This window comes from Adiantum capillus-veneris, chromosome 28 (assembly GCF_014529385.1).
Source record: "Adiantum capillus-veneris isolate H3 chromosome 28, ASM1452938v2, whole genome shotgun sequence".
Taxonomy (NCBI): Eukaryota; Viridiplantae; Streptophyta; class Polypodiopsida; order Polypodiales; family Pteridaceae; genus Adiantum; species Adiantum capillus-veneris.
Window position 1 is genome coordinate 57,006,558 of NC_140958.1, and position 11,595 is coordinate 57,018,152.

The following is an 11,595-nucleotide window of genomic DNA, read 5'->3' on the forward strand; positions in this document are numbered from 1 at the left end:
TTCATGCTATCTAACTAGGTGTTATACTTTTTGTTGCTCTCTCCACCCAAGCACTCTTGTTATTCTCATTAGGAATCTATTATAATGAAATGCTCACTATGTTCATGCTATTTTCCACTACACACAAGTTACTAGGCCATTAAATGCTACACCCACATCAATCATTTGTAGTTCGATTGTAACCCAACGGCCACATCAATCATTTGTATTTCAATAGTAACCCAATGACTATTGTCGCCTTGTACCTTGTTGCAAGAAATTGATTCGATAATACTCCTAGGTCATCGAGTACCTGCTGATGCCATGGAAGGAAGCAACACCGCCTACACACAGAACTCTATGATTCTTCCCTTGTAGTGGTGTGCTTGATAAGTTATGTGTCTCCCTTGCACTTCTTGACCTTGGTTGCATTTGCACCCACATCAATCATTTGTAGTTGATAGTAATTCAAGAAATTGTCAATAGCACGCCTATGTCATCGAGCACATGCTGATTCCATGCAAGTAAGTAGCCCCACCTGCATACAAAAATTTATGATTAGTCTGTGTACAGTCATGGTCTCAATTGCATAAAGAGTAAGGTTAGAAGGTATACAAAGATGATCAATGCCACCGCTATGCCCCTCCCCCTTCAAGTTGGCTAAATGGGGAAGAAGGTGCAAAGAAGCTTTTCAAGAAAGTAAATCCACTCTAGAGAGCTAAATGGGGATGAAGGAGTGGGGAAGTTGTTGAGTAAAGTAAATCCATGCAAGAGAGAATCTCTACGAGTAGGATATGCTATAGATCTATAGCTTTAGGGAGAGGTGTGAAGTGAGGTCCATAGAGCAATGGAGAGCTTCAATAGGTGGTGTCTATCATTGAGGAGAATGCAACAAGCTTGAGGAGGGAAAGGAGGTTCATACTTTGTTGCAATAGCTTCTGGGGAGGGAAAAGTGACAATGAAGAGAGTGATGCAATTTTCAAGGTGGAATGAAGAGAAATAGAGATGGTACGATAGAGAGAGAGAGGGATGGAATGACTAGCATGTTTGTGGAGGGACCCCCTTTTAAGAGAGAGAGGGGGGAGAAAATTTAGCCAATGGAGAGAGAGTAGATTGGTTTTCACCCCAACTTTTTAGAAAAATGTTCAATTTTTTTATTTTACGAGAGATTTCCTCCTTATATTTAAAAAATTTACTTGTAAGCTTATAAGTTTCACCACTCACTTTTAGGCCCTGCCATACCCACCATTTCAATCCACATGGCATCCATCCATTTGCCCATTCCATAATCTATTTTTAGTCCTATAGCAAATAAAAAGGCCTTCTTAGACCGCATTTCCTTCGTAATGATACTTTTATTTTGGAGTTTGTCACTTTCTAAGCAAGCTGTCTATAGTCCTTTGTAGTTGTCGAGCTACTACTCTTATTGTAATCAAGCTGTATTGTAATCCAACGTTTAGTGAAGTTGTACTTCTTGTCCATTATCTGAATACATCAGCTCCAATATTTTGTGTCTACATTTGACTTTGTACTTTCAGTTCAGTTCATTATCTGATTTCCTTATGTTTATCTGAAGTCTAAATTTGTTATTCCCTTCTATCTTATCTGACATCTGACTCTTAATCTCCAACATGGAATAATTGTCAGAGTCACCGGGTCATTCCAAGGTGTGTAAGAAGTATAAGGATATTGAGTTGGTTGATCTTTGTACTTCCATGTATGAGCATTTCTCCCACAAGCCTAGTCTCGGCAGAGAGCAAGCTCAACAAAAGATGGAACATATGTTGGAACATCAAACAATGGTCTCACAGGTTCAAGATAGTCTCGGATATCCCTTTGAAAGCCAAACACAATTCTCTTTTATGGTTAATACTCCACTAAGGAGTTTGGATAGCAGAAAGAGCCATGAAGATAGGCAAGATGCTGGATGGTGTCCTAGATACCACAAGGATAAAGAAACCATCAAGCACTTATTTTTCTCATGTCCTCACAACCAAATGTATATAAAGATCTCGCAAAGCTTGTTCCATTTATCCATCCAACTCCCTTCTTTTGGAAAGAAGTAATTTTAGGGGAATGCCATAATAATGACAACTTGTTATCGCATACAACTAAAGGCATCTTTCTTGGGTCCATATGGTTGGCAACAAGTAGCTTTGTTTATTGAGATGTGGGGCACTTTAGATTTTCTCTTGATAGTCTAACTAGTCGTTTAATTTCTTTTGTTCCTGACGTTTCTAATATGAGTAGGGATGAATGTATGAAAGAGATTAGATGGCAACATTGGAATTCCACCCTTTCCAAAGCTGATAGAATAAGGTGTTGTCTTGTTTGGACGTTTTGCTTAGTACCCTAGGTTTCTCCCTCACATCTCCTATTTTCATACCTTTGGCGATTTGTAATTTGTTGTTGGTTGATGGTTTATTGGCACTGCCGAAGGTAGTTAATGCATCGATTCGATGTTTAGTACAAAAGTCTGGCCTCAATTTTGGCTCGCCTATATGGTAGTTACTGTTTTGAGAAGAGGGGAAATTTGACACATGTGGGTGATGCACGCCTGTGCTTCTAAACGCTTTGCTATGGTATGGACTTCCAATTCCTTCATTGAGAGAGAGAGAGAGAGAGAGAGAGAGAGAGAGAGAGAGAGAGAGAGAGAGAGAGAGAGAGAGAGAGAGAGAGAGAGAGAGAGAGAGAGGGAGGGGGGGGGGTGTCAGACCACATGGAAGCTTCATATACCCCTGGGAGTCCATGAGTACTTGCCCTTCCATAATGATAGACTTTGGACACTACATTATATCCTTCTTTCCACTGATAGGAGGAGCAAAATTCTCTCAACTCACAATTGTGAGTAGGGCAAAAAAAACAAGTGACAAAGTCACGAGGCCTGCCAAGGTTAAGGTAAACACCAAATGAGCATGTACAATTGATCTCTATTCAATAGAAGAGCAAGTATATTAGCCAAGTATAACATCCATAACTGATCTCTATTAGTATGGGTATTCAAATATGTCGTATGTGTGGTCAATTTTGGAAGTGGTTTATTAATGGGATCTAAGTAGACGCCACCAAATGGAAAAGGGGAAGGCTTCACAGAGATAGCGGGGAGCCAGTCAGGTGGACGAAGGGAGAAGAAGACATGTGGACATGAGCCAGGTAGGGAGCAGGTGTCCTGATTGCAGATAGGAGTCTCAGACGATTCTGTCTCTCTCTCTCCTTCCTTTCAGAGCACGCAAGGAATCTCTCTCTCTCTCTCTCTCTCTCTCTCTCTCTCTCTCTCTCTCTCTCTCTCTCTCTCTCTCTCTCTCTCTCCTTCTCCTTCATTTGTTCCCCTTGCGACGATGGTTGTCTATGGCACGTGATACAGGCAAAAGGAGCTCTCGCTCGCGTTCAATGCAGGCCCGATCATGTCGCACCTCTACCAAGGTTTCCTAGGCCCGTCCCCCCCCCGCGTGGAGCTTTGCATCGTGCTCTCTCTTTCTGCATTTCCTTCTGGTCGCCGACCTTAGGCTAGTCTACCTTCCAAGGCCACCCCCCTCTGCTCTCTAGCCGGCCTCATGCCACCCTCTGCTGGATGCAGATCCCAAACCTCTGTCACCTTGAATTCATCTACAACTGCCTCCTTGGAAACCCTTCTAACACCTTCCCCAACTCCACCTTCCTCTCTCTCCTCTCGCTTTCCACTATCTTTCTCTGCAGCCCCAACATATCTCATCCTCCCCTGCCAACCTAATGGTCAGTAGCTAATAGACTCAATGCTTACAAGTAATGAGGGTGGGTGTAATCATCCTGTGGCCTGTTCTTGCTCGCCTGAAGGCGATTGTACTTAGAGAGAGAGAGAGAGAGAGAGAGAGAGAGAGAGAGAGAGAGAGAGAGAGAGAGAGAGAGAGAGAGAGAGAGAGAGAGAGAGAAAGAGAGAGAGAGAGAGCTCTACGTAACGAGACCCTCACATGATGAACAAGTTAGAGAGAGAGAGAGAGCGCGCTCTTTGTAATGAGTGTTTGGCAATCATGAAAGTGACGATGCAATCTAATCTTACCCTACTCGCAAATAGATAGGCTGCATGCTGCTACAATTAAACCCTGTTGCATATCAACTTGCTGTCTTGTAAAAACCTGAACCTCCTTCAGAACAGGAAGAGCTTATCATAGCCCACTACTGGCGTCCAAAACACTTCCAAGGAGAACGAGGAGATGCTATCCTACTGCGCCCCCCAAGCTGCTTTGAAAATGCACAGTGTGCGGCCTAGTGTAGCTTCTCACAGACTTAACGTTGATGGGAGCTGGAGCTGGAGCTAGCGATAACGTCTTACTGCTCACTGTCTGAGGTGAGGATGGGAGCTTGTTCATAGGTCCCTTTATACCCATGCCACCATTATCTTTCCTGTGACTCTCTACAGCCGAAACAAAATCGTGGGCGGCAGAATTCTTCAAGGAAAAGTCGTTGTTCTCCTTGACGGAGCTGGTATATGTATAAGCTGGCATATGCTTCTCAACTGTGAGTCCCGAGCTTGTCTCTTGGGGCGGGGGCAGGGTTCCCATATGGCTCATGCCAACTGTAATGCCTACCAAGAGGAGTCTTCTATGCTTGGCTGTGAGGGCATTGGCAAAATGCACCAACAAATCGCAATCTCTACAGAGAAGAGCTCGATCCTCGACGACGAAGAAGAAAAAGGATGGCTTCTCTTGAGAGCCAAGCACATGAGCAAGACATTACAAACCACTCTAAATCACATGGTTAGAGTAGTAATGAATCTAGATGCGTGGACATACACAAACAAACTTGGAAAATGTCGCACATAGCTGGTTTTGAGGTGTCAAGAATGGGGGAGACCCTCTGATGCTTGCTGGCCAGCTTGTTAGCAACATGCACCGAGTCGCACGTCGAACATAGCTCTGCCTCATCGGCACAAAAAAATGTGCAAGCCACTGCGCTTTCACATACATCACATTAAAGCTTCATATCCTTCCTCGGCCACAACAGAGCCTTCATGGGTATGATGTAAGCCAAAGAAGAAAGGAGATGGTTCATTATTACTCTTCAGGCGGCACACGAGTAGAGGAAGTCCAAACCGCGATTCAACAGATACGAATATATTTGATAATCCTTGCAATGAGTTCTTCTACTTGCATCATCCAATCAAAAAATTGAATATTTTTAAAAACTAATCTTCCTTTTTCGTTAGCAAAAAGGGAGCACATCACTATGGCCTTAGCCTTTTGGGTAGGCAAAAAAATGAGCAAAATTTGTGCGATCTTTTTCGAAAACCACTCATGAGAGCGTAATGGAAATAATTTGAAAGATTTTCTAAGCATCATATTATGTGTACCAATAGCCAAAATCATTGACAAATATATTCACTCGGCAGTGCCCGTCGTCTTTTGGACGCCTTGTTTTATCTTTGCTCGTCGAAGATAAAGTGAACACTAACCTTTTGGCCTCTGGGTTTATGTGACGCCCCAGAATCTGGGCGTGTCGGGGAGGGATGCTCTGATACCAAGTGTGACGCCCCAGAATCTGGGCGCGTCGGGGAGGGGACGTTTGGGGCCTGGCTCGGACGGGACCGGCTCGGGTCGGGGTGTTTCTTCAAGGGGTCCTGGCGCGGACGGCACCGGCTTAGGAGGGCCCGGCTCGGACGGGACCGGCTCGGGTCGAGGTGTTACTTCAAGCGGTCCTGGCGCGAACGGCACCGGCTCAGGAGGGCCCGGCTTGGACGGGACCGGCTCGGGGCCCGGCTCGGACGGGACCGGCTCGGGCGTGGTTGCGTTCCATGGGTCGACGGCCGTTTGCGTTTCGCGGGTCTTCGCGGGTCTTGCGTTCCGGGTCCCTAGCCCCACGTAGCCTCAGGCTCCGCCGCACTGACGGAGGGTCATAGCGTGCCCTGGGGAACCTTGCGTGGAGTCCCCACGGTGCGCGAGTGCGTGGAGTGAGGCTACAGTGTCTAGGTGGGGGGTCCCCTCCCGTGGCCGTTCTCGGGAGGCTCATACCCCTTATATACACCCCCGGTTGAAGAGAGTTCGACGACCGCGTCGAACGTGGGAAAAGAGTGCTTGGCTATGCATGAGGCCGTGGGGACAAAGGGGTGCATATAAGTGCAAAGTGATCAAAACTGTTCCCAAATGCAAGTAAGTAGGCATGCTTTGTTTTTGTACTTTTGAGAATGAAGTGAGTGTGTGTATTTTTGGGGTTTTGGCAGAAGGCTGAAAATGTATGCTTTGAACACCCAAGTAGAATTCCCCGTCCTTGAGCGTTCCCCGAATAGGTAACCCGATGTGCGCGGAGCCACCTGCTGCGTTGGCCCGCGCGGAGACTTCTTGAAAGCCGAATGTGAATGAGAGTACGTCGCAATGCAGCACTTGCGAATTGGTCCCTGTTTGGACGTCATTTGGAGGGCAAGCTCGGGGCCCTGTGGTCTCTTTGTAGACTTGAATGGGTCTTCAGCTCAGCATGGGCCACAAAAGTGGCCGGGGCGCGACGAACACCGTTGGCTTGGTTCGTCGCGTTTTTGGTTGTTCCTGTTTTTGTTATAAAGAGCCCTGTCTGGCTCGCATCTGTCTTTTCTTCATGTGGAGAGCCCTGTTTGGCTCGCATCTTTGCTTTTTGTCATGTGGAGGTGCCCGGCTCGGATCGGGGCCGGCGCGGGTCACGGGTGACGGCCCGGTGTTCAAGGAACGCGTCACGGGGACGGAGGGCGTGTGGTTGCTTTCTGGAGCTCTCTTCACCAAGATTTTGACGACCCGGGCCATTGCGGTTGGAGTCGTCGTGAGGATCGTGCGCGTCGGGCACGTCGGTCTTCGGCTCGTTTCCAGGAGCTCGTTTCTGGAGCTCTGATACCAAGTGTGACGCCCCAGAATCTGGGCGCGTCGGGGAGGGGACGTTTGGGGCCTGGCTCGGACGGGACCGGCTCGGGTCGGGGTGTTTCTTCAAGGGGTCTCGACGCGGACGGCACCGGCTCGGACGGGACCGGCTCGGGTCGAGGTGTTGCTTCAAGGGGTCCTGGCGCGGACGGCACCGGCTCAGGAGGGCCCGGCTCAGACGGGACCGGCTCGGGCGTGGTTGCGTTCCATGGGTCGACGGCCGTTTGCGTTTCGCGGGTCTTCGCGGATCTTGCGTTCCGGGTCCCTAGCCCCACGTAGTGTCAGGCTCCGCCGCACTGACGGAGGGTCATAGCGTGCCTCGGGGAACTTTGCGTGGAGTCCCCACGGTGCGCGAGTGCGTGGAGTGAGGCTACAGTGTCTAGGTGGGGGGTCCCCTCCCGTGGCGGTGCTCGGGAGGCTCATACCCCTTATAGTCTATCAAAATTAGCAGCGCTCGTAGTACTATTCACGCACGCACTTTCTTTTTTGTTGAAGTATTAGGCTACGATACGCGCACACTCTCTCAGTCCCAGGACCCAGACTCTGCGTGTCTCGCCATGTCGAAGGCGGGTCTTTTTTCCTGGGAAAGTAGCGGCCTGCGAGCCCTTCCTTTACAGAGAGTGGGCGTGGCGGCGTCTGTGTACGACCTCTGCACCGAGGTGAAGGTGACCCAGGTGTATTTCAACGCCAGAACCAGCTTGCGCTCAAATCCCTCAGTAACGCTTTGCTCTGCTTCCGAAAGCTATGGCGATGTTGATGCAGGGACCGAGTGCGTCTTTCTCTTCCCCCTTGATGAGGAGAGCGCAGTATTCTCCTTCACTTGCGAGCTTGATGGCCATACCCTACATGCCGAAATTCAGGAGAGAGCGAAGGCAAGGGCTACCTACTCTCATGCGGTTCGATCCAACATGTCAGCCATGCTTCTTGAGCAGCAAGCAGAGAATATATTCACATGTTGTGTGGGTCGGCTTCGCCGTGGCAGCACTTGTGTCGTCACCATAACCTATTTGACCCTGCTCGAGCAAGAAGGCCGCTTCAACCGACTTACCGTGCCCCTCTCCATAGCACCCAAGTACACACCCCCCACACATAACCAGAAACCCTTCTTGGATCCTTTCTGGAATAATCCTGTTGCCCCACAGTTTTATGTTCACAATGGACATGGCTGTGACTCATGCCTCACCACTCCGATTATCGGCCCTCGCTTCCATTGCATGCAGTGCCCTGATTACGATTTGTGTAGTACATGCTACAAAACCAAGAGCCATGACCATGCTATGCAAGAAATTACCGGAGGTTTGTCATCTTCAATGTCTGTCGATGTGCCAGCCATGCCACTCCCCATGGAGTCTATGGAGGGAAAGCTTGAAGATTTGACGATTGATGTCTCTGTTCAAATGCCGTCTCGCATCTTGTCGATGAAATGTACAAGTCACCCTCAAGACACCCACATTCAGCAACAAACGGAGACAAGGGGAACAGCACATTATTTCTCCAAGACACAGTATTTTTTATCAAAGGATTTTGTCATCATTATTGAACAAGAGGCATGCTTTGATCCACGGGTTCTGTGTGAGCTTGATGTCGCAAACCATACAGCAGCGATATCCCTTGCCTTCATACCACGTCCTTTTGACCTGATGGCAGTTAGTCAGCTCCAATGTGAGCTTATCTTCGTACTAGATTGTTCTGGTAGTATGCAGGGAGAGTCTATAAGCTGTGTTGCTCAATGCATGCGGCTACTACTTCACTCACTACCTGTGAACTGTATATTTAACATTATTAGATTTGGGAGCACTTGGTCATCCCTGTTTCCATCAAGTTCTCAATACGACAATGCAAGTTTGCATGCTGCATCCCAGTGTTTCGCAGGATTAAGTGCTGATCTTGGAGGCACAGAGATGTATGCGCCTCTTGAGTATGCACTTTGCAGTGATTTGCATACGACCCATCCTCGCCAGATTTTCCTCCTCACCGATGCACAAGTCAGTAATGTGGATAGCCTCCTTGGCCTAGTATCCAAGCATGGAACCAACTCGAGGGTGTTCACCGTTGGCATTGGCAACTGTCCGGACCGATCTTTATGTAAGCGCATCGCACAAGCGGGAAATGGTAAGTGCGAGTTTGTGAGTGCAAAGGATTCTGCTGGGGGTGCCATGAGGGACAAGGTAATGAGGCAGTTGGGCAGAGCATTGCAACCATCGCTTACAGAGGTGAAAGTAGATTGGAAAACTGTTGCAGATATTTCTACAGATTTACAAAGGATGTCCATTGATGAAGAGAAGGCGACATCAAGTGGGCAATCTATTGTCGATCCGGTTTTTCCATCGCGGTTTTTGCAATGCCCATCAGTTGCTCCAGCGATATTCATAAATAGTCGCTTTGTGTTGCACGCACTCAATGTGCATTTACCTGACATGGTCTGGGATCAAACTGATAAAGACATACACATCCGTGAGGAGATCAATGTTAACGCTAAAGCCAACCATCTGCAGGAATCTGTTACATTCCAAAGATCGGTAGCCCTCACGGGCCAGCAATTAACACGAGCCACTGTAATTCATACTTTGGCGGCTCGTGCAAGAATAAGGGAACTGGAGGAGCTTGTACTAAGAGAGACAGATGGCAACACAAAGGGAAAGCTAGAGGAGGAGATTTTAACTTTATCTCTCAGATACTCACTTGTGAGCAGCATGGCAAGCTTTGTAGCAGTGTATGACAATGGGGATGTAAAGCCTGATGCACTGCAAATGGAAGGATGGGATCTCTCGAGGTATGATGTTGCATGGTCACCGTCTCTTTTTGGCTCAAGTGTACACAATTCCCTTGCATACTCACCTTGGTTGCCTACATCCAGTTCCAGTGTACGCAATTCCTTTGCATACTCACCCTGGTCGCCTACATCCATTTCAAGTGTACACAATTCCTTTGGATACTCACCCTGTTCATCTACATCCAGTTCAAGTGTACATGAGTGCTTTGAACATACATCATTTGGTTCAAGCCCAGACACATTATTTGGGTCCACATGTGCACCGACGCAGTTTGGTTTGTCGATGCCATCTAGCTTGAATACATCTGGATCCTCTTTTCCATGTAGCTCTGATGCACGCGTGCAATTTGGTGTTTCTGGTTCAGCTCTAACACCTTCTGGGTGTGGACCATTGGAAGGACTTGTACAACTGCAATCGGCGAACGGGACTTGGGACATCACACCCCAGCTTGTTAACATTTTATGTGGAGGAACGTCCTTGTCGTCCTTAACAGTGGAGTCATTAAAAGTTGTGTGTGTGAAGCACAGCGTCTCGGAGAAAGTTGTAGCGAGTCTTGCTGTGCTTCTATTTCTCAATGAGCACTGCAAAGAGAGAGAACACGAGTGGCAGCTGCTGGCTTCAAAGTCCCAATTTTACCTGGCGAACATGGCAAATATTTCTGAAAGTTTGCAAGCGATGATTATTCAAGATATTATGCTCTTGGGCAGTTAAAGGACGATGGAGATGAGGTGAAATCGTACATATATGTGCATGTTTGCATAGTTGGTGTGTTCTTTTGAGCAGCATGTAGAAGGTAATCAAAATGTGGCAGTTGTGAGAGCCATTGCCTTCATTTTGTTGAAGGAAAGCTCTTCGTTTCTGTGTGTATGTTTGCATGTGTACAGAGTAAACATCTTTGCTCAAGAGTTCTTCTCTGAAAGACTGCTAATATCAAGAGAAGTTTAGGAAGCAAAGTTAAAATGCTGCTGTGGATGACTTTAATGTTGTAAAAAGGTAGGTAAAACTTAAAACTTAGTTTTCTTTTATCAAGGGAATGCTTTTTAGTAGATCTTTAGATCTGAATAGTTATGTATATCTACTAACATAATATGGCGGAAGGGGAAGCCCTTTACACGTGTCGCAATCTGCAACCTGAAGGCTAAAGTCCAAAACTAAAAAAAGTCCCTTTGCACGTGATAAAGAGGGAGAGAGGAGGGGAAGAGAGAGGCCGTTGAAGGCAACCGGCCGTACTAATAGCCTAGTAACTTTCTCTTTCAACAGCTTGATTATGCGTATGTGTAAATGTGACATTTACTCGGAGATTCATATAAGTAATGTGATGGTTGTGTTTTTGCTCTAAAAATTTCAATTTCATTCCAAGAAAATTCTCTGTTATTGATATTAGTAACACGATCCTTAAAAAGTCCTCTCTTTGACCTTCGCACTTTGGATGATTACTTGGTTAGCCTAATACGATTTTTTCGAAGACAACGAGTAGTATGTGTTCACGATCTGAAGATGATGCGATTCGAGCGAAGGCCAAAATAATACTTAAAAAATGGGGATGTGAAGATGATGCGATTCAAGCGAAGGCAAAAAGTTGGCGGCGAGGCAAGTGGGAGGCAAAGATTTTGGGGCAGGTGGTGTATCCAAAATTGTCTCTGCCCTTTGTATTCGAAACTGCCAGTCTCTTTGTCGGTTTTCTTTTAGATAGAGCAAGTGTAGCCCTCCTCTCCTCCAACCGAGAGAGAGAAAAGGGAATCTCCACGAGCATCATTGATTTTCTCATTTTTTGCCATGGTCCCTTATGCAAGACCTTCACATATATGACATAATTGACAATGAGATTGCTAGATAGCGGTTGTTGGAGAAACATATTGCGCTTGACAATGCTTTTGTCATCATGTATGCAAATGTGCAGCCCTCACTAAAGCACATAAAGTTCTTAATGAGCTTTTTGTTTGATTGAAGGTCATGCCCAACATGGCTATAAGGAAGCTCTGGGCTGT

At 46.9% G+C, this 11,595-nt stretch overlaps 1 protein-coding gene across 1 annotated transcript; it reads left to right on the forward strand.

Moving 5' to 3' along the window:
- Window positions 1-7,318: 7,318 nt before the first annotated feature.
- On the forward strand, window positions 7,319-10,891 carry LOC147420490 (uncharacterized). The gene has a single exon (XM_086505070.1). It carries the CDS (start codon window positions 7,391-7,393, stop codon window positions 10,316-10,318), a length of 2,928 nt encoding a protein of 975 aa, XP_086361196.1. The 5' UTR covers window positions 7,319-7,390; the 3' UTR covers window positions 10,319-10,891.
- The last annotated feature ends 704 nt before the right edge of the window (window positions 10,892-11,595 follow it).